This window comes from Peromyscus leucopus, chromosome 4 (genome assembly GCF_004664715.2).
Source record: "Peromyscus leucopus breed LL Stock chromosome 4, UCI_PerLeu_2.1, whole genome shotgun sequence".
Taxonomy (NCBI): Eukaryota; Metazoa; Chordata; class Mammalia; order Rodentia; family Cricetidae; genus Peromyscus; species Peromyscus leucopus.
Genome location: NC_051066.1, coordinates 22,720,040 through 22,743,309, shown reverse-complemented (window position 1 = coordinate 22,743,309; position 23,270 = coordinate 22,720,040). Strand labels below are relative to the sequence as shown.

Sequence of the window (23,270 nt, the reverse complement as noted above, 5' to 3'; positions counted from 1 at the left end):
TGTATGTACCACTTAACACTCAGTTGTTTTCTTCTTCTTTTTTTTCTTTTTTTGAGACAGGGTTTCTCTGTGTACCCCTAGTTGTCCTGGAACTTACTCTGTAGATCATGCTGGCCTTGATTTCACACTTCCACCTGCTTCTGCCTTCTGAGTGCTGAGATTAAAGGCATGTGCTACCACCACCCAGCTTCCTTTTTTTTCCCCCATTTTTATTGTTTTTTAAATTCATTTTATTAAATTTTCTATTCATTTTACGTACCAACCACAGATCCCTCTCTTCCTCCCTACTCTCGCCTCCCCTCAGCCTTCCCCCACAACCCACCTTCCATTCCCACCTCCTCCAAGGCAAGGTCTCCCATGGGGAGTCAGCAGAGTCTGGTACATTCAGTTGAGGCAGGTCCAAGCCCCTCCTCCCTGCACCAAGGCTATGCAAGGTGTCCCACCATAGGCACTGGGCTCCAAAAAAGCCCACTCATGCACCAGGAATGGATCTTGATCCCATGGCCTGGGAACCCCCTAAACAGTTCACACTAAACAACTGTGTTGCCTATCCCAAGGGCCTAGTCCAGTACCATGGGGGCTTCACAGCTATTGGTTCACAGTTCATGCATTTCCACTAGTTTGGTTGGCCATCTCTGTATGTTTTCCTATCATGATTTCAATGTCGCTTGCTCATATAATTCCTGCTCTCTCATCAATTGGACTCCTGGAGCTCAGCTTGGCGCCTGGCCGTGGATCTCTGCATCTGCTCCCATCATTCACTGGATTAAGGCTCTTTGATGACAGGGTATTCATCCATCTGATCACCATTGTAGGCCAGTTCAGGCACTCTTTCAGTTATTGCCAGTAGTCTAAGGTGGGGTCATCCCTGTGGATTTCTGGGAACTTCCCTAGCACTCTGTTTCTCCCTATTCCCATGATGTTTTCATTTATCATGAATAATATTTCTTCCTTGCTCTCCCACTCTGTCCCTGTTCCAGCTCGAAACTTCATTCTGCTATGTTCTCATCCCCCATCCCTTTCCGTCTACTACCCCTCCTCACCTGCAGTTTGCTCATGTAGATCTCATATATTTCTCCTTCACTGGGCAACCCATGTATCCCTCCTAGGGTCCTCCTTGTTTGCTAGTCTCCCTAGAGCTGGGGGTTGCATTCTGGTTATTTGTCTTTATATCTAGTATCCACTTATGAGTGAGTACATGCCATGTTTGTCCTTCTGAGTCTGGCTTACCACACTCAGGATAATATTTTCTAGATCCCTCCATTTACTTGCAAATTTCATGATGCCATTGTTTTTCTCTTCTGGGTAGTACCCCATTGTGTATATGTGCCACATTTTCTTAGTCCATTCTTCGGTTGAGTGGCATCTAGATTGTTTCCAGGTTCTGGAATAATGCTGCTATGAACATAGTTGAGCATGTGTCCTTGTGGTATGATTGAGCATTCCCTGGGTATATGCCCAAGGGTGGTATAGCTGAGTCTTGAGGTAGATTGATTCCCAATTTTCTGATTTTCTGAGAAACCACCATACTGATTTCCAAAGTGGCTGCACAAGTTTGCACTCCCACCAACAGTGTAGGAGTGTTCCCCTTGCTGTGCATCCTCTCCAACATAAGCTGACTTCAGTGTTTTTGATCATAGACATTCTGACAGGTGTAAGATGGTATCTCAGAGTCATTTTGATTAGCATTTCCCTGATGACAAAGGATGTTGAGCACTTCCTTAAATGTCTTTCGGCCATTTGTGATTCTTCTGTTGAGAATTCTCTGTTTAACTCTGTAGCCCATTTGTTAATTGGATTGTTCAATATTTTGATGTCTAGTTTCTTGAATTCTTTACATATTTTAGACATCAGCCCTCTGTCAGATGTGGGGTTGGTGAAGATCTTTTCCCATTCTGTAGAATGTTATTTTGGCTCATTGACTGTGTCCTTTGTCCTACAAAAGCTTCTCAGTTTTAGGAGGTCCCATTTATTAATTGTTTCTCTCAGTGTCTGTGCTACTGGTGTTATATTTATGAAGTGGTCTCTTGTACCAATGCATTCAAGACTACTTCCTACTTTCTCTTTTATCAAGTTCATTGTAACTGGATTTATGTTGAGGTCTTTGATCCACTTGTGCTTGAGTTTTGTGCATGGCGACAGATATGGATCTATTTGTAATCTTCTACATGTTGACATCCTGTCATGCCAGCACCATTTGTTGAAGATGCTATCTTTTTTCCATTGTATGATCTTGGCTTCTTTTTCAAAAATCAGGTGTTTATAGGTGTTTGAATTAATGTCAGGGTCTTCAGTTTGATTCCATTGGTCCACATGTTGGTTTTTATGCCTGTACCAAGCTGTTTTTATTACTATTGCTCTATAGTAGAGTTTGAGGTCAGGGATCCTGATGCCTCCAGAGGTTGCTTTATTGAACAGTATTCTTTTAGCTACCCTGGGTGTTTATCTTTCCAAGTCTGTGAGGAATTGTGTTGGGATTTTGATGGGGATTGCATTGAATCTGTAGATTGCTTTTGGTCTGATTGCCATTTTTACTATTTTAATCCTACCTATCTCTGAGCATGGGAGATCTTTCCATTTGTTGATGTCTTCTTCAGTTTATTTCTTCAGAAATTTGAAGTTCTCATCGTACAGGTCCTTCACTTGCTTTGTTAGAGTTACACCAAGATATTTTATGTTATTTGTGGCTGTTGTAAAGGGTGATGTTTCTCTGATTTCTTTCTCAGCCCATTTATCATTTGTATATAGGAGGACTATCAATTTTTTTGAGTTAATCTTGTATCCTGCCACATTACTGAAGGAGTTTATCAGTGTTGGTGTTCCCTGGTAAATGATACTATCATATCTGCAAATAGTGAAAGTTTGACTTCTTCCTTTCCAGTTTCTATACCCCTTATGTCCATTTGTTGTCTTATTGTTCTATCTAGAACTTCAAGTACTATATTGAATAAATATGGGGAGAATGGCCATCCTTGTCTTGTTCCTGATTTTAGTGGAATCAATTTGAGTTTCTCTCCATTTAATTTCATCTTGGCTATTGGCTTGCTGTAAATTGCCTTTATTATGTTTAGGTGTGTTCCTTGTATTCTTGACCTTTCTAGGACCTTTATCATGAAGGGGTGTTGGATTTTGTCAGAGGCTTTTTTACCATATAATGAGATGATCATGTGTTTGTTTTTTTTTCTCCAGTTAGTTTATATGGTATATCACATTGACAGATTTTCATATGTTGAACAATCCTCGTATCCCTAGGATGAAGCCTACTTGGTCATGGTGGATATTTTTTTGATGTGTTCTTAGATTCGGTTTGCCAATATTTTATTGAGTATTTTTGCATCAGTGTTCATGAGGGAGATTGGTCTGTAATTCTCTTTTCTTTGTTTCCTCTTTTTTTGTGGTTTGGGTATCAGGGTCACTGTAGCCTCATAAATAGAGTTTGATAATGTTTCTTCTGTGTCTATTGTGTGAACAATTTGAAGAGTATTGGAATTAGCTTTTCTACGAAAATCTGGTAGAATTCTGTGATGAAGCCATCTAGTCCTGGGCTTTTTAGGTTGGGGGACCTTTAATGATGTTTCTGTTTTTTTTTTTTTTAAGGAGTTATTTGTCTATTTAAATAGTTTATCTGGTCTTGATTTAACTTTGGTATGTGTTACCTATCCAGAAAATTGTCCATTTCTTTCAGATTTCCCAATTTTGTGGAGTATAGGTTTTTGAAGTATGACCTGATGATTTTTTGGATTTCCTCATTGTCTGTTGTTATGTCTCCCTTTTCATTTCTGATTTTATTAATTTAGATTCTCTCTCTCTCTCTCTCTCTCTCTCTCTCTCTCTCTCTCTCTCTGCCTTTTGCTTAATTTCGGTAAGTGCTTGTTATCTTGTTGATTTTCTCAAAGAACCAACTCTTTGTTTCATTGATTCTTTGTATTGTTCTCTTTGTTTCTATTTTATTATTTTCAGCCCACAATTTGATCATTTCCTGGCGTATTCCTTCTGGGTGAGTTTGCTTCTTTTGGTTCTAGAGCTTTCAGGTATGTTGTTAAGTCATTATGTGAGATTTCTCCATCTTCTTTATGTGGGCATTTAGTCCTATGAATTTTCTCTTAGCACTGCTTTCATAGTGTCCCATAAGTTTGGGTATGTTGTACTTTCATTTTCATTGAATTCTAGAAAATCTTTAATTTCTTTATTTATTCCTTGACCCCTTGATGATTCAGTTTGGCATTATTCAGTTTCCATGAGATTATAGGCTTTCTGTAATTTTTGTTGTTGTTGAAATTTAAAATATAGGAGGTTCTTTTTTTTTTTTTTTTGTATTTTGTTGAGATTTGCTTTGTGACTGAGCATATGGTCAATTTTAGAGACGGTTCCATGGGGTGCTGAGAAGAAGGTATATTCTTTTGTGTTGGGCTGGAATGTTCTGTAGATATGTATTAAGTCTATTTGAGTCAAAACATCTGTTAGTTCCCTTATTTCTCTGTTAAGTTTCAGTCTGGCAGACCTGTCAATTGGTGAGAGTATGGTGTTGAAATTTCCTACTACTAGTAGCTGTGGTTTATTGTGTGATTTAAGCTTTAGCAGTGTTTCTTTTACAAATGTGGTTGCCCTTGTATTTGGGTCATAAATGTTCAGAATTAAGACTTCATCTTTGTGTACTTGTGATAAATAAGTAATGTCCTTCCCGATCTCTTTCTATTGATTTTAGTTTGAAGTCTATTTTATTAGATATTAGGATAGCTATATCAGCTTGCTCGTTTTCTTTTTTCCTTCTTTCTTTCCTTTTTTTCTTTTCTCTTTTTTGTTTTTCAAGACAGGGTTTCTCTGTGTAGTTTTGGTTCCTGTCCTGGATCTTGATCTGTAGACCACCCTGGCCTTGAACTCACAGAGATCCACCTGCCTCTGCCTCCTGAGTGCTGGGATTAAAGGCGTGTGCCACCACTGCCAGGCTTACCAGCTTGCTTCTTATGTCCATTTGATTGGATAGTCTTTTCCCAGCCTTCCACTCTGAGATAGTATCTGTCTTTGAAGTTGAGGTGTATTTCTTGTATACAGTGGGAGGATGGGTCCTGATTTCATATGCATTCTGTTAGCTTGTGTCATTTTATAGGCGAATTAAGACTATTGATATTAATGGATATTAATGACCAGTGATTGTTAATTCCTATTATTTTTTGGTGGTAGTGTTGTTATGTGTTTCCCTTGTTTGGAATTTATTGGTGTGGGATTATCTATTGCCCAAGTTTTCATGGATGTGTTTAATTTCCTTAGGTTAGATTTTTCCTTCTAGTGCTTTCTGTAGGGCTGGATTTGTGGATAGTTACTATTTAAATCTGGTTTTATTGTGGAATATTTTATTTACTCTGTCTGTGGTGATTTATAATTTTTCTGGGTATAATAGTCTGGGTTGACCTCCATGGTCTTTTAGTGTCTGTATAATGTCTGTCCAGGATCTTCTGGCTTTCAGAGTATCCATTGAGAAGTCTGATGGGTCTGCCTTTAATGTTACTTGGCCTTTTTCCTTTGCAGTTCTTCTTATTTTTTCTTTATTCTGCTTGTTTAGTGGTTTGATTATTATGTGGGGAGGGGGACCTTTTTTTTTTTTTTGACCCAGTCTACTTGGTGTTATGTAAGCTTCTTGTATCTTCATAGGCATTTCCTTCTTTAGGTTAGGAAAGTTTTCTTCCATGATTTTATAGAATATATTTTCTGTGCCTTTGAGTTGGTATTCTTCTCCTTCTTGTATCCCTATTATTCTCAGGTTTGGTCTTTTCATGTTGTCCCAAGTTTCCTGGAGGTTTTGTGTTATAATTTTCTTGGCTTCAGTGTTTTCTTTGACTGATGTATCTATTTCCTCTATTGTATCCTCAACGCCAGAGATTCTCTCTTCCATCTCTTGCATTCTGTTGGTTATGCTTGCATCTGTAGTTCCTGTTCTTTTAAGCAGATTTTCCATTTCCAGCATTCCCTCAGTTTGGGTCTTTTTTATTGCCTCTATTTCAGTTTTCAAATCTGGAGATGGGGCCTTTCCTGTTGCCAGTCGGTGCAGGGTGGACTTATGGGTATGGTAGTCACTGGTGTTGTAGGAGATGGTTATCTTTGTGAGGTAACAGGGGCTGCTATATAATATTTAAAAAGAGTGTTATTTCCTTCATTCATAAAAGGAAATTCAGATACTTGGAGTATTTTTCTAGCAGTGAAGCATTCATGTATGGAATGATATTCCCCCATCATCACAGGAAAGAACATATAATTTAAAATATATATAAAGTTTTCAATATTTATACATATTTTTATATTATTGAGCACATGGACAAATTTATTAAATGGAAAATTGTTTGATAACCACTGTTTGTGATGGAATTTTTCCATAGCTTAAGAACTCAACCATTAGTATTTTTTTTTCCTAATAGTTTTTTTGTTTGATAAAAGTGGCAGAAACCTTCGTGGCTCACAGACATATATATTTAACAGAAGTTTTTGGTGTTTCAGTAGAGGGTAGGATATTGAAAATAGACAAAATAGACAGTGGGGAATTAATTGATTAAGGTATGCATAGTGTTGTTGTTCGAATCTTAGATTGTCATTTAATAAAAAACCCAAGTCAGATATCAGGGTGAAAGCTGAAAGATCAGAGAAGCAGAGCAGTCAACCACTAGTTCTTACCTCTATGAAAACCTTAGCCTAAAGAGGGTGAGTTCTTGTTTCCTCACGCCTTACAGGCCTTTCTCTGCCCTGCCATATTACTTCCTGAGATTAAAGATGTTTATGTTTCCCAAGCAAAGGCATGAGGTCTCAAGTGCTGGGAGTAAAAGTGTGTGCCACCACTGCCTAATCTAGTGGCTGGCTTTGTCCTCTGATCGTCAGGCACGTTTATTAGGGCATACAATATATTACCACATAGTGTGGCTCAAGAAGTTATGTCCTAATGTTTTCAATGCTAGAAATTTGACTTTTAGATATAAATACACTTTCTTTTACATATGGATTTACTGGGAGAAGTGATAACCAGTAGACTTAAAGGTGAAGTGACAGGAGAGTTACATTATCAGATAATTATTGAACACACAAAAAAGAGCCTTTAAAATCAAGTAGGGTCATCATGACTTCAAGGCCAGACTTCTCTACATAAGAGATCCTGTCTTAGAAAAGTAAGAACTCTTAGGTGACCAGTTCAGAGGCCATCTATGAAAGTTCTAGGTCAAGCAGTGTCAAAGATAACCAAGTCAGGCTCAGCACTGAACCAGCAAAAAAGTGAGAGAACATAGTAGGGAAGGATTTTATGTTTCTGGGTATGACAATAAATTAGAAGTAAACTTAGGGACTGAGAAAAACAGAAATAATGAAAATAGAGACATCTTTATTTCTTTTAATATAAATATATTGATTGATGACTTTATCCCATAAGTGTTAATTTTTGTTGTTGTCATTTTTAAAAGGAGAGCTTGTTGTCTTTTGGTTGTATGCCTTTAACAGCTCATCTGTCTCTCAAGCCTTGATTGTGTTTATTTTTTTAAAATTACACATAACAGAACTCTTATTTTCCTTTTTCAATTTTAAGTATGCTTTTATTAGAATTGTATGTTTCATTTGAAAAAAACATGTATCTATATATAATTTTTTTTTGTTAAGTCTGAAGGTTTGAACAGTCCAATGAGTGTTCTCATCATCGAGGCATTTTATGGAGGCTCCCATCGACAGCTGGTACAGTTACTCCAAGAAGAATTAGACCATTGTGTCCTCTACACCCTTCCTGCAAAGAAATGGCATTGGAGAGCACGGACAGCAGCTTTATACTTCTCACAGAGTATTCCCAGCAGCGAGCACTACAGGTAATGAGGGCTCTATTTTGCTTTTAAAGTACTATCAGGGTATTGCTTCAGTGTCTCTAGAATTTCTCTGACTGTGGAGTTGGTAGATAGAAAGAACTTTATAAAACACAGAAAATTTTGAGAAGAAAGTACTGATTATATTTTAGGGGGAGAGCAAGTAATGTGGAATATGTTGGAGGTCTGTTGATTGTTGTTTTCGACAATTTTGTACATGTATATTGTATGTTGTTGTTATACTGTCCTCCTATTACTGTGTCTTACATTTTTCCTGATTGTATCTAGTGTTCTTACTCTTTTGAACTCCTGTCTATAGGACTGTGTTGGTTTAGTTGGAGAAAAGGTACTTTTCATTTCTCATAAAATGAATTAGTCACTTATCAAAGGATCACGCATCTCTACCCTCTTGGAATGTTCCCTAGACTAACATCAAGAAAATTTCATTCATTTTTCTTTTTGTAGTATTGTCACAGAACTGACATTATCATTGCTATTTAAAGTCCTGCTTTCTCCCCTCTCACATGCCTGAAATTCTGTGTGAGCTAATGTGGAAAGACTGTTGTCACTTACTAGCCTTTCTTCCTTATGAACAGAATCACAGTTTTATTTGGGGTGGCTAAACATCAAGCAAGCTCTAGGTGTGAAACATTTTTGACCTAAGGTTTTCATGATGATCTCAATCTCTTTTGTCAAATTCCTGATTGTTCTTTGCAGTTAGAATTGGTCAATCTCTGTATCATGGCAAATTAAAGTTAAGTAGATATCTCCTGGAGTGCTTTCTATAAAGGAGTTTATTTTTTTTAATTTAATTTATTTATTTATTTTGTTTTTTCTAGACAGGGTTTCTCTGTGTAGTTTTGGTACCTGTCCTGGATCTCGCTCTGTAAACCAGGCTGGCCTCGAACTCACATAGATCCACCTGGCTCCGCCTCCTGAGTGCTGGGATTAAAGGCTTGCACCACTGCCACCAGGCTGTAAAGGACTTTATTAACTGTCTATATTATATTAGGGAAGAAAAGAGCTGCCTTCCTGCTTAGCTATTTGACTGTAGTTGTGATGTGCTGGCCAAGTGTGAGGACTGAAGAATAGGATTGTCACAAGAGGCTGATGAAAGGCTGTAAAGCTTTCATTTTGCACAGTTTAGTACACAGTCTCCTAAAATACCCTTTATCTCTGAAAACTTCTAGAAATGCTTTGTAAAATACATCTGATTTCCCTGCATTTACTCAGTCACAAGAAATCTTAAGGACTTACAGTGGGGAAGGATCTAGGAAATGGGATAACTGTTTCTGAAGCTTTGTCTAATTTCATAAAGGCAACTAAATAAATATCTTGTTACATTTTAGAATAGACATAGGAAGAAGGAAACAAACCAGCAGGAGTTACCATGAGTATAGAAGAGAGTTAGGTGAGAGTTGTATGTACAGTCAAAGTATATAATGTAAATGGGAGAAAATGTCATAATGAAACCTATTCACTTAAGGCATGTTGTCTTTTGGTTGTATGCCTTTAATAGCTCATCTGTCTGTACTATAATGTTTAATACACACACACACACACACACACACACACACACACACACACACACACACACACCCTAAAGGGACAGCTGATGTTCCGTCCCTCTCTTTCCTTTTCTACTGCTAGTTTATATGAAAGGGTATTGAAATCTCCCACTGTAATTGTAGTTTTGTCTATTTTCTTGAAACTATCATTCATTTTGACTTTTTCTTTAACTTGTATGTAGAAATATGAACATAGCACTTACTAATATGGTGACATAATGTTTTGATACATGTTTCATGGGCTATTGTATTAGTTACTTTTCTCTCCAAATGCATGGCAGAAAGCAATGTCAGAAAGGAAGGGTTCAGTTTGTTTCCCAGTTCAGAGGAGAACAAACCAACATGGCAAAACATAGCAGCCAAATTGTGGTTGTGTCCATGACAATGAACAAGAAGCAGAGACAGGGTGTCACTGGTGCTATCCTGTTTTTCCCTTCCCATTGGATAATGCCACCTTACTTAGGATGAGTCTTCCTACCTCTTTGGAAATACCTGAAAGTGTGCCTGGTTAGTGCCATTGACCTTTCTTAATCCAACAAAGTTGGCAATGAAAAATTTCTCTCATGATCTTTTTTTTTTTTTTTTTCAAGACAGGGTTTCTCTGTGTAGCTTTGTGCCTTTCCTGGGAATCACTTGGTAGCCCAGGCTGGCCTCGAACTCACAGAGATCCGCCTGGCTCTGCCTCCCGAGTGCTGGGATTAAAGGTGTGTGCCACCACCGCCCGGCATCATGATCTTTAAAATACATTAAATATTTTAAACCCTTACCATTTCAGGGTGGTAAAAACATTCAGAATACTTTAATCTTGATTATATATTAGTGCTCATAGTTCTCCTACAGAACAGCAACATACCAAAACTTTTTATTCCTGAGAGCTTTCTCTATCGACTTATAAAAGACTCTTTAAGACTTAATAGAGTGGGGGAAAGCCACACAAAATTACTGCTTGCCACTTTTGGTATAAAGAAAGTGGTAAAAGAATGACACACAAGAAGGGCATTCTGGGGAATATTGTTGCAGAATTACTTCCCTATCCATGATCCTGAGACCTTTCTTGTTCCCTGGCCTGCTTCCTATTGGTGGTTTATGCAGGTTTTTGCTTCTGCGGGCAGCTGCTCTGCATGTATACAGCTGACTGAGAATAGCCCCAGACAAATAATCCTTGCCTTTCAGTTGAATTGTTTATAAAGTATATACAGAAAAAAGCTTAGAGACAGCCATTCCTGAACAGCCTATTCATTAGAACACGTGAAAGCATAATTGTGGTTACCTCAGGTTTTAAAGGGGAAAACATCAAATATACCAAAAAATAGAACTGATTATAAAGAATTATTCTATGTCATGGTCTTAGTTGCATTCACATCCATACCATGTTTTAAAATTTAAATTTTGTTATGTATCTGTTTTTAGTTGGTATATGCAAGGCCCTTCAAACCTTGTGGTTCAAGAAAGAATCCCTCTTGGTTGTACTTAGATGTAAACTGGAAAGTTAACAATAGCAGCAGTGGAAAATAGTGAAATTAAAAATATATATATAATATAGATAAATAGAAAGTAGTTACTTGAAATACTGAAATGGGTAGACTACAGGCACATTAGAGGCACAAATTTTTGTAATTAAAAATATATAGCATGGATTGATTATAAAATTGAAAATTCTATGTCTTGGTTAGGTTTTGTATAGTTGCAGTGAAACACCATGACCAAAAAGCAAGTTGGGAATGAAAGGTTTTATTCGTTTTACACTTCCACGTTGCTGTTCATCACTGAAGGAAATCAGGACAGGAATTCAAGCAGGAGAGGAACGGATGCAGCCATAACAGGGAGCTGCTTGCTTGCTTGCTTGCTCTGGCTTGCTCAGCCTGCTTTCTTATAGAACCTAGGACCAGCAGCTCCGGGTTGCATCACAAACCATGGGCTGGGCCTCCTTTACCATTGATCACTAATTGAGAAAATTCCTTACAGTTGGATCTCAAGGAGGCATTTCCTCAACTGAGGCTCCTTACTCTGATGACTCTTAACTTGTGTCAAGTTGACGCACAAAACCAGCCAGTACAATCTGTGAATGCTTTTTATACATTTGAAAATGGACAAAATGGGTAATTCTTAGAAAGCATAACCTATAAAACTGTCCTCATTGTAGAGATGACCACATAATTGAGGCAGGATCCTGAGATAAGATTTATCACCCTGCCCCTTACCAAATATATGTTTGGTGAGTTTAGCTGTCTTATTTTTCAGGTTTCCTACATACTCATACAGATTGTAAATCTTAATACATGTTGTGATTGTGATATATTACTACCACATGAGTTTTATTTTAAATGTTTTTTGAAGTTTTTATGTTTGTGTGTATATAATGTGTACCTGTGTGTCCAATTCCTGTACGAAGGTGCTCATGTAGGACAACAGCCATGTAAAGGACAACCTTTAATGCTAGTTCTTGCCTTCCACTGTGTTTGAGGTAGGGTCTCCTTGTTGTTTCCTTTATACTGTGTACTCCAGGCTAACTGATCTTCAAGCTTTCAGGGGATTTTGCTCTCTGTGCCTTACTTCTCACTGTCTGGGATTGCAGACACATTCCACTGCGTCTGGCATTTTGCATGGTTCAGGGAATTGAACTCAGGTTGTCAAGGCTGTGTGGTAAGTGTTTTTACCTGCAGACCCCTCTCCCTGGTCACATAGGAGCTTTTTAAAATGTTTATGGTGGATAGAAAATACAATGAAAGAATTTTTTTTTCTGAAAATACAAAAAGAAACTGCTTTTGGCATGTTCTTTATTCATAGAGTAGTTGACAGTACACACAAAAAATTTCTTTGTTTAGAGTGCTTAATAACACTATTCCAAAATTATCCTTAGTCACGATACTGTGAAGTTCTCTGATGTTTGTACTTGACTAGGGGCAGTAGTATTCTGTTACTGGCCAGTTCACTGTCCTTATACTAGTTATATAAACTTCTTGTGGGGAGAGGACTGGATGATGTCTGATATTGTATAAATAATTTTGTTACTAGGTTGGGTGTAGGTAGCACCCTATAATTTCACCAGTATTTGATTGGTCCATAGATGAGAATTGGCTGAGTGATTCCTCATCCCTTGCTCTGTTGACCAGTTTCTCTGTCCTATATAGTCTTAGGGCATTTGCTTTTGGCTTGTCTTCCTAACCCCTTTGTCTATTTGATCTACCCCACACTAGCCTAGATTTGGATGGTACTTTAAGGCTTCCTGTACAAAGTTTTATCTCTTTAAAGTCTCTTCTGAGTCTTCAGTTTAAATATCAGGACTTTATGTTGAAAATGTTGCTGGCCACACTGATACTGAAACAGATTAATTCTGAAAACCAAATAATAATTCAGTTATGTGTGGTCTCTCTCTCTCTCTCTCTCTCTCTCTCTCTCTCTCTTACTCTCTCCTGCACTTTTTCTACTTCCTTTTTCTCTTCTCTCTTGTGCTCTCCACCTTCTTTTCTCTCTGTGTCTTTCCTCTCTCTCTCTCTCTCTCTCTCTCTCTCTCTCTCTCTCTCTCTCTCTCTCTCTCTCTCTCTCTCTCTCTCTCGCACACGCACCCTACCTACCTACCTACCTTCTTTGTAAAGTTCAAACTTAAACCTATCTTCTGTCCTACAGTGTGGCCTACAGGTTCATCTTTCCACTCTATTTTCTTTGTTAGTTCTCTTAAGAAGTCAAATGTTTTGTTCAGGGGAAGAAAAGTTTTCTTGTTCTAAGTTTGTAGTTTGTTATGCCTGCAGTCTGTAAGTTAAATATTAAGTTTATGTAGTTAGTAGTGCATGCTGTGAAACTGCTATTTCTAAGGAGTTAAAACACTGCAGTGCAATTTCAAGTATATGTGTTTTAATATCCTTTCATGCTTATTTTAAAATAAATAAGATAGTGCAGGTAAGATTCTACACTCCCTGCCCCCCAGGTGATGGTTCATATGGATGCAAGATGTTATTTCTAACTGACCGTGCCTTAAAGACCTTTGTTGTAAATCTGCTGTCTATAATCTTTGAAATCTGAAAGATATATTTAAAAATAAAACTAGGTGTTTAATGTACTTTTACAGAGAGGAGAAAAATCATTTTTTAAAATAAATGTAATGAAAATGTGGAAGAAGTCTTCCAATGAATGCAAAATATATAATAATTTTACTTTATAAATATCTCACTTTAGGGTACTTCTTTCTAGTCAAGTTGTTTTTTTGCATGTTGAGTGTCTTTATTATATTTAGTCTTCATACTACAGAAAAAATTCATTTAGGAAATAAAAGACTTTAATTCTACTTGTATTTTCAACTTTTGTTTAATGAGAAAGCCTTCTGCTCTTAACTGAGATCTTAGTCAAAGAAAATATAGTTTCATTTGCCATTGAAGAGTTTGCTGAGGCCTGAGACTAAGTCTCTTGATTCTTCTGAAGCCATGCTGTAGATCCTTTATCCTTCCACCTATCCCATTTTCTTAGATTTTTACCTTTATGTGTATGTGTTTGTGTAAGTATATGCTGTGTGCATGCGGATACCTGTATAGGAGAAGAGGTCCTCAGATCTACTGGAGGTAGAATTACAGAGAGTTGTGACATCCCTGGTGTGTGACCTGGGGTCAGAACTCAGGTCCTCTGGAAGACAGTAAGCACTTTAAACTACTAAGCCATCTCTCCATGTCTTTGAGTTTTTGTTGTTGTTGTTGTTGTTGTTGTTGTTGTTGTTCTTCCTCCTCCTCCTCCTCCTCCTCCTCCTCCTCCTCCTCCTCCTTCTTCTTTTTAAAGATTTATTTATTATGTATACAGTGTTCTGTCTGCACATATCCCTGCAGGCCAGAAGAGGGCACCAGATCTCATTACAGATGGTTGTGAGCCACTATGTGGTTGCTGGGAATTGAACTCAGGACCTCTGGAAGAACAGCCATTGCTGAGCCATCTCTCCAGCCCGAGTTTTCTTCTTCTTAAGCCTTCATACATATGAACTTTTCATTTTCTTGGAATCATGCGTGACCTCCTTGAGCCACTTTGGCTTGTTATGTGCCTCTGTGGTTCATTCTTCCTTATGCAGTCACTTGAGGGACCTTCCGGTCTTCTGAGATGCTGGCCCATAGTGAGAGCTGCAAGGGCAAGATGTGAACTAAGTTAGGCCTACTGCTCACTAAAACTACGTATATCTCTTTCATACTTTATTTATTTATGTATTTATGTATTTATTTATGTATTTATGTATTTATTTATTTATTTGGTTTTTCGAGACAGGGTTTCTCTACGTAGCTTTGCGCCTTTCCTGGAGCTCACTTGGTAGCCCAGGTTGGCCTCGAACTCACAGAGATCCTCCTGGCTCTGCCTCCCGAGTGCTGGGATTAAGGCGTGCGCCACCACCACCCGGCCATACTTTAATGTTTCTAAACTAGTCATACATTTCTGTGTGTTTTTCCTATAATAAAGTCTCTCATGTTTTTATTGTTCTGTCATGCTTCTGATAAATAATTAATGTTTCCCTTCTTTAGGAGAAAGTTCATGTACAGTTGAGGAAACATTGAGAAATACTGTGTACAAATTATTGCGGCTCTCTTGTAGTTATTCATATTATTCTTTTTTCCCCTTAGTATTTATTTTAGACAGTGTGGGTACTAGCACTGGTAGCATAGAGGCAAATTTGACAACATGCATATACTAGGTGAGTCTATAGTCCTTAGTAATCCTTGATTGATGTAAGTAAGCTTAGTGCCTGTGTTGATTAGTTAATGTGAGCATATACTTGATTAATCCCTTTTTGAAAACCACCAATGGCTTTCCCCTGCATGTGTAAGTCCAAACAACAAGAAAGGAACTAGGTCATTGATCAGCCTCTGTTGTCTTACCTCTCAGTTTCCTCCCATCCTTAACTTGCTGTTGTTTATTTATAGCAGTTTCAGGGATTTTCTTCTACCAGGTCCTGTTACTACTGCTTGTTGGACCCTTGGCCATCCAGCAACACTAAATGCACATCCCTGTCCCATATCCTTGTTTCCCCTCTTCCCTTCTTCCCTTTTCTGAGATCCCAGCAAAGTTTCACCTTCTCATACAATCTTTTATTAGCATTGTGTCTGAAATGAAATTTCTATTTCAGCTCCTTCTCCACTGTCTAAAATGATTTTGTACGATTTAGGATTATTTTGATGGATTTAGTAATTTTTCAGTTTTATTCTAGGTGTTATGACAAAGACCACATTTATTATGTTTACCGTTTTACCTGTAGTAACACAAATACACTGTCTATCAAGCTAAATACTTATATAGTAAATATGACTGGATCAAGGAATGAATAGATTTTGAAACAGTAGAGTATTGTTGCTGTTGGTGTTCTCAATTTTTGTGTATGTATGTGTTTTCTCTTTCTGTCTTCCCCTTTTTCCTCCCTCCCTTTCTCCTTTATTTCTTTCTTTTCCTGCTCTAAATGCCATTGTTCCATGTTTGAGCCATTTCTTCTATGTAGAAAGTACTTAGAGACATTGAATAGCCCATGTTATATGAGTTTTATGTAGTTACTCACTTATTTTTATGGACTATATTAGTAATACTATGAAAATAACTATCATCTGTTAGATACAGTTTATATATAAATTATAATTTCTTGTAATTTCCCATTTAAAATTAGACATTTTTAGAAAAACATTTTTAGCTCAAGGAGCTTTCTTGCATTTTGCATTTGTGATACTTTACAAAATATTATACGATTGTATTCTAAAGATGTGGTTTAAGCAGTGTCCACCCATGAATAGTGCAGAGAATATAGCAAGAGATTAGAATTTGGTCCAGAAAGGTTATTTTGCTTGACTATCGCTATTGCCTAAGCTATTTAAAAATGATTTTAGACATATATTCTTTGAGTTAGTTACAGATGCCACTACCACTATTATTACTTCTCTCAGTCCTTTGGTTTGCAGTATCTAGCTTAGCATCTGTGAAATAATAAATCTTGAAATGATCTTTAATAAAATATTTTTTTAAAAATTAAAAAAAAATGCCCAAGAGTGGTATAGCTGGGTCTTGGGAGGTTGATTCCCAATTTTCTAAGAAAACGCCATATTGATTTCCAAAGTGGCTGTATAAGCTTGCATTCTCACCAACAGTGGAGGAGAGTTCCCCTTGCTCCACATCCTCTCCAACATAAGCTGTCTTCAGTGTTTTTGATCTTAGCCATTTTGATGGGTGTAAGATGGTATCTCAGAGTCAGGAATGCTCAATCATACCACAAGAACACATGCTCAACTATGTTCATAGCAGCATTATTTGTAATAGCCAGAACCTGGAAACAACTTAGATGCCCTTCAACTGAAGAATGGATAAAGAAAATGTGGTACATATATACACACACAATGGAGTACTACTCAGCAGAGAAAAGCAATGACATCATGAGGTTTGCAGGCAAATCGAACTAGAAAAAATCATTCTGAGTGAGGTAACCCAGACTCAGAAAGACAAACATGGTATGTACTCATTCGTAAGTGGATACTAGATGTAAAGCAAAGGATAACCAGACTGCAACTCACAACTCCAGGGAGGCTACCTAGTAAAGAGGACCCTGAGAAAGACACAGGGATCACCCAATGACAGAGAAATGGATGAGATCTACATGAGCAAACTGGGGGTCTGGGGGTAATGGAGGGCAAGGGTCGGGGGAAGGAGAACTTAGGGGAGTGGGAGGTTCCAGCTTGATCAGGAGCAGAGTGGGAGAATGGAGAGGGAGATACCATGATGAATGAAGACCCTGGGAAGAAGCAGAGTTCTATAGAGAGGTCTCTAGAAATCCACAAAGATACCTCCACTGTAGACTACTGGCAATGGTCGAGAGAGTGCCTGAGCTGACTTTCTCTGGTGATCGGATGGCCAAACACCCTGGCTGTTATGATAGAACTCTAATCCAGTGTCTGATGGAAGTGGATGCAGAGATCCATGGCCGAGCCCCAGGTGGAGCTCTGGGAGCCCAATCGCCAAGAGAGTGGAGGGACTGTATGAGCAAGAGATATTGAGATCATGATTGGAAAAAGCACAGGGACAAATAGCCAAACTAGTGGAAATGCATGAACTGTGAATCAATGGCTGAGGAGCCCCCATGGAACTGGACCAGGCTTTCTGGATAAGTGAGACAGTTGATTAGCTTGAACTGTTTGTGAGGTCCCCAGGCAGTGGAGCTGGGAACTGTCCTTGGTGCATGGGCTGGCTTCTTTGGATCCTGGGGCCTATGCTGGGACACTTTGCTCAGCCTTGGTGTAGGGAGGAGGGGGACTGGACTTGCCTTGGCTGAGTCTACCAAGCTGGGCTGACTCTCCAGGGGAGACCTTGCTTTGGAGGAGGTGGGAATGGAAGGGTGGATGGGGGGAGCTGGGGGTTAGGAGGAGGGGGTAGGAGGAGGAAGGACAGGGGTGTCTGTGACTGATATGTGAAATCAAGTTAATTATAAAATAAAAATATATAAAAAAATTAAAAAACAGTATTTGTATGTGTGTTTGAGTTTCATGCACGTGTGTGTGGCATTGTGTGTTCATGTGTGCATGTCACAACAGGTATGCAGAGATTAGGAAACCAGCTTTGGAGAGTTGACTTTCACTTTCGGGGGGGGGGCAGTGCTGCGCTATTGATCTCAGATTAGCAGGAATGCTCAGCAAGTGCTTTTTCCTGCTGAGCCATATTGCCAGTCAATACTTTCACATGTGTATCTACTTAAAAACGTTTCCTCAAGAGTTATATAGTATTGTAGCAGAATAATAGCCCCAGATTATAATCTAAGCTGTCATTCATTGTTTTGTTTATATGAAAAAGGCAAACTTTGAAATGCACAGAACAGAGGTTTTTCAGTTTATTTATTCCTGAGTTCCATGCTCTTTGAGAAGTCATTAAAAATAAGATAACAGCTTAAGGAATTCTGACACATGGGCAAACCTGAACTAGTTCTCATTCAACACATTCAAACTAGGAGATACTTTCTTCCTTGTCTTATTTGTGAAGGTTTTTACATTTTCAAGAATTCTATGTAACTTTTATTTCTAGAGACCTGGTGACTACTTCTACTTTTTTGATGGGATCCTTTATCTTTTCAGACCTGCTGCTTGAGCCTCACAGTTCATGATTGCTCAGCTTTCCAAAGACGTGATGTTTAACCATGGACTTCCAAAAGCATCTCCTATTACTCATGGAGAAAGCATCAAAGGAATACATACTTTATTTAATGACAGAGTGTCAAAAAATTCAAAAGAAAGAAAAGATGTTTGACTATCTGTATGAATTTGGCTATCTGTATGAAACATAAGATGTGAATATAAGAAGTTCTCATAGAATTACTGTAGAACCCAGAGAATAATGACTTCTTTGAAAAGGCAGTGTTCAGTGTGAAGAAGTGCAGAATAAGTTCTATTCATCAAAATCTGAAGTAGACTTTAGAGTAGCTGTTTTCCACCTGTGGGTTGTGATCCCTTTGGGGGTCAAACGACCATTTCATAGGGGTCACCTAAAGCCATCCTGCATATCAGATTTTTACATTACAATTCATAACAATAGAAAAATTATGAAGTATCAATGAAAATAATTTTATGATTGGGGTCATCACCATGACATGAGGAGTTATATTAAAGGGCTGTAGCATTAGGAAGGGAGCTTTAGAGGTAGCTAAAGACTTTGATAGGTGGAGATGAAGTAAAAGAATGTCACAGGAAGAGAAAATGTGAAGAAAATTAATACAGGAAAAGTAAGGAGATGTTTGAAAAACAAAATTCAGCTTAACATGAACTTAGTTTGAATTAGGAGTTCACTAGGAGGTGGTGTACACCTTTAATCCCAGCACTTGGGAGGCAGAGGCAGTGGGATATCTGTGAGTTTGAGGCTAGCCTGGTATACAAAGTGAGTTTCAGGACAGTAGGACTCTTACACAGAGAAACCATGTTTTGAAAAACAAAACAACAAACAAACAAAAGAATTAAAAGGAATCATGGGAGATCAGGGAGATAAGGATGGGTGGACTTTGTCTAGTGTGTGTGTGTGTGTGTGTGTGTGTGTGTGTGTGTGTGTGTGTGTGTGTGTGTGTGTTTAATTCAAAGTTAATGTCAGAAACTTTGACCAACCTTGGTAACCCAGTCCTGTAATTGAGCTACTCTGGAAGCAGAGGCAGGGAAATTGTAAGTTCAAGGCATTCTAATGTAACTTAGTGAGATATACTGTCTCAAAAAGTTCATTTTTTAAAAAAAGAATTACTTAGATAATAAATATTCTTAGAAGGTTAGAGGACTGTTTTATGTGATAGAATACTAATTCAAAGCTACATAAACATTAAGGGAAATACATTAGGTTATATGATTATAAGTCTTAAGGGAGGTTGTCCACAGGTAAAGTTGGATCAGTGATTCTGAGTCGCTGTTGAGGTCTGTTGCTTGCCTGCTTCTCTTCTCCTCTGTTTTGGGAATATACTGAAACAGACTCAGTATGTGTCATTCCCAGGACTCATTTTACATTCCATCAGTTTACCTTCTCTCAAGGACAGTACCTATTTTCCAGTATTTCTGACAAAAGCCCCAGAATTATTTAGGTGTATATTTTTTTTTTTGTGTACCATATGGGTTTTGAACTTGTTACAGTGTCAAAAGGCATTTAATATCATGAATCTGCAATTGAACTTGCAGTCACGAAGTAGAATTAATTCCATTCAAGTCTCATGATTTGATGAGTGTTAGAGAACAGAATAAAAATTGCATTAGTGGTTGTATTAATTTCCTTTCTCATTGCTCTGATCAAGTACCCGGCAACAGCAAGTGAAAGTAGGAAGGATTTATTTTTGGCTTATAGTTTGAGTGGGTATAGTTCATTTCAGCATGGTTACATTGCGTCTGCAGTCAGGAAGCAGGTAGACATGAGTGCTGTTACTCAGGGCACTTCCTCCTTTGTATTTAGTAGTGATCCTGGGCTACTGGGATGGTTTCCTCAACATTTAAGGATTGTCTTCCCATATTGGTTGCCTCCATTGAGATTTGTTTCCTAGGTGATTGTGGATCTTTTCAAGTTGAGACTCAGTATGAAAGGTAACTTTGAGACTGTAATGAAAATGAAACTAGCTTTTGCTGACAGGAACACTGTAGTCAAACATGGACGTATGGCAGGATAACAGGACAGGACAGCTGTTGATTTAGATTGAATTGGGGACCATTAATGAACAAAATGATCATTGGATTCTCAGCATCTAATCTCAGCAGTGAGATTTCTGAATGAGAGCAATGACAGAGGGATGGAAAACCAGAAAATAACTAACACGACAAATGACATTTGTTGTTTGTGCTTCACTAGTTAGGAATTTTGTCTTTTAGCCAAAGTGAAATTTAATTTTGTGTGATTAAATAGGTTGAGGTATAAGTTAATTTAGTCATTGTCATGGAAGTTACAATGAAAATATTTTACTGGTTATAATGATTAAAAATAGATAATATGAGTTGTATATTATATTTACTCATTACATTTGCTTATGAGTTTGCTTTGGCAGCGTTTTAAGTTTTCCATGGTCCTAAGTGTAGTACAAACTTTCTTTAAACATTAGTGCTATCCATCCCTACTCCTTTCTCCTATATAAATAAAATGTTGATGCTAACATACATACGCAATCAGTAAATTATTCATTTTTTGGCACTAACATCTTAAATTTATCACTTTCCCATAAGAGAGGCATTAAGTGTGCCTTTAGATTTCATACATTATATTAGATCCTACCTGGAACAAATGAGTAAACCTGTGATGCAATTTGCAGATGGTACAGAGAAATTATTTCCTTCCTCAGTGGATATCTTTTTGAATCCTTCACCTCTCAGGCTTCTTTGGCTCTGGAAACGAAAGAATTTGCTTTACCCCTGTCACATAGTTGCTCTAGGATTTCCCTTGTGTAGTATATTTTTGATGATTAACCCTTCAAATAATATCAAAACTTAGAGGATTCAGGTATTTATATTAAAAATTATTGTATTTTATAGAAGATAGGTAGCAGTATGATTTAGGTGGACATGCACAAGACAGTTTTGATGTATCTTATATTTCAGAAAATAGGAAACCTTTGAGTTAGTACAACCTTGTTTTGTCTAGTACTTTTATTTTATATTTTAATATGTGGAGATTGCTGGTTAGGAATTCCATTTTCTCCAAATTTTTCTGTATGAGTAAGCTGAAATTTTTCTTCTAATATGTGTGTTAAAACAGAAGGAGCCACCTTAATCAGTATTTCCATATTTGCAAATTTGGTTATCCAGTTTCTACTCATTAACATTTATATCCATTACTGTTTTGTTCATCAATTTGCCATACATATTTTTCCCAGTCAGTCAGCATATCTACAAGAATGACTCTTTTTCATATACATGGAGTGTTCATTGTTTGCTTACTCATTTGAAGTACTAATATATTTGTTCAAAATTGAATCCACGGATTAATCCTGACTTAGAAATACTAGCCAACGTGGTGTGCATTCCTTCAGTGATTGGCATTCCTAGGAACATGCATTGTGTTTTGATGTTCACTATTGTACTTGCCTGCCTATTTTACATACATACTATTACATAGGAGCTGGGAGGGATAGGTCACAGTAGACTAGAAGTCACAGGAGATTATTCAAAGTCTAGTTCTTCCAATTGTCTGCATTAAGAGGTCGTCCATTGTCGTTCTATATCTTGATCTTCAAATTTTCTTGTGAAGAACAAATGAAATAATCTTTCAGAAATGGTCTGTGTCATCCCCCTTCCCCCCTTGATATTAAGGATTGAACAAAAAACGATGTAGTTCCCTAATATTGATCCATATCTCCTTGTTTTTACTCTTAAAATTTTTACAGAGGCTCACTAAGTTGCCCGTGTTGTCTTGGAACTCAGTCTGTACCTTAAGGACTTTAATTTGTGGTTCTCTTGCCTCGGCTTCCAGAGACTCAAAAATTAATGTCTTGTGTCAGCATGTATTATAGTTTATAAACCTGAGAGTAAAATGTTGTAACAGTTGAACAGTTTGAGGTAGAGTTATATTGTTCGTGTAAGTGACTCATTTAAAGTTTCTAAAACAATGTATAATATTGTTTAATCTTTAGGTTTTCAATTACCTATTCTCCAATATGAATTAAGAAGTGAAATGGAATAAATAGTTAAGTAAGAAGATGGTGTTTAAACAGTGTTTGTCCCAAAGCCGTAATGCATTATTCCATTTGTTTTTTTAACTATAGGTAATTGAAAGTTGTCATATTTGAGAGGGGATAAGTGAGAGAGAGAATATTATTTGTAGATCCATGTTTTTTCTTTGGCATTGCAGTTATGGTGACCAAATTTAAATTTTAGCTAAGTTGTAGCAGTTAACTATTTATAGTAAGTAATAAAAGTAAAAACAGTGCTCAAGTGTATATTTCTGCTTTTAGAAAAGCAAATTAAAGGTATTTCATTTTTTGTTTTTTCCAAATACTTGTGCTATACCACATATTTTATAAGATACATTGCTGACTGGAACTTGATATGAAAGTATGAAAGATGGAAAGTAGTGAATTATATAAGAAAAGGAAAGCCGTGTAATTCTGTCATGGATCCAAAGGGTTAATGGTACCTGTCCTCTTTTTAAGAAAAAACAGCATCTTAGAAATATGATAGAATAACTGACTTTTTAACATATAGTAGTTCCTTTATTCTTTAAGACTCAGAAAAACACTTAATGGTATTATTATAATTAATGAGACAGTTCTACCTAGTTTATCTGGTAATTAAAAGAGGTTTCAGGGGGTATCTTACAATCAATAATGGGTCAATTACAGGATCTGGGAGAAATGAGGTACATTCCAGGGTACTCTGGGGGAACTCTGATGTAGTCTGTAAATCTAGCCTCCAGGACCATGAGGAGCTAAGAAAGCAAACACATACAT

The 23,270-nt window shown here is 37.4% G+C and overlaps 1 protein-coding gene across 4 annotated transcripts in view; it reads left to right on the top strand.

Moving 5' to 3' along the window:
- Positions 1 to 23,270, top strand: part of Gtdc1 (glycosyltransferase like domain containing 1) — a 302,236-nt gene that overhangs the window by 33,700 nt on the left and 245,266 nt on the right. For all 4 annotated transcript variants that reach the window (XM_037204750.1, XM_037204751.1, XM_028881497.2 and 1 more), the window contains one exon: positions 7,630 to 7,829. In XM_037204750.1, coding sequence (XP_037060645.1) covers positions 7,651 to 7,829 — 179 coding nt within the window. In that variant the 5' untranslated portion in view covers positions 7,630 to 7,650. The remainder of the gene's footprint in view (positions 1 to 7,629; positions 7,830 to 23,270) is intronic.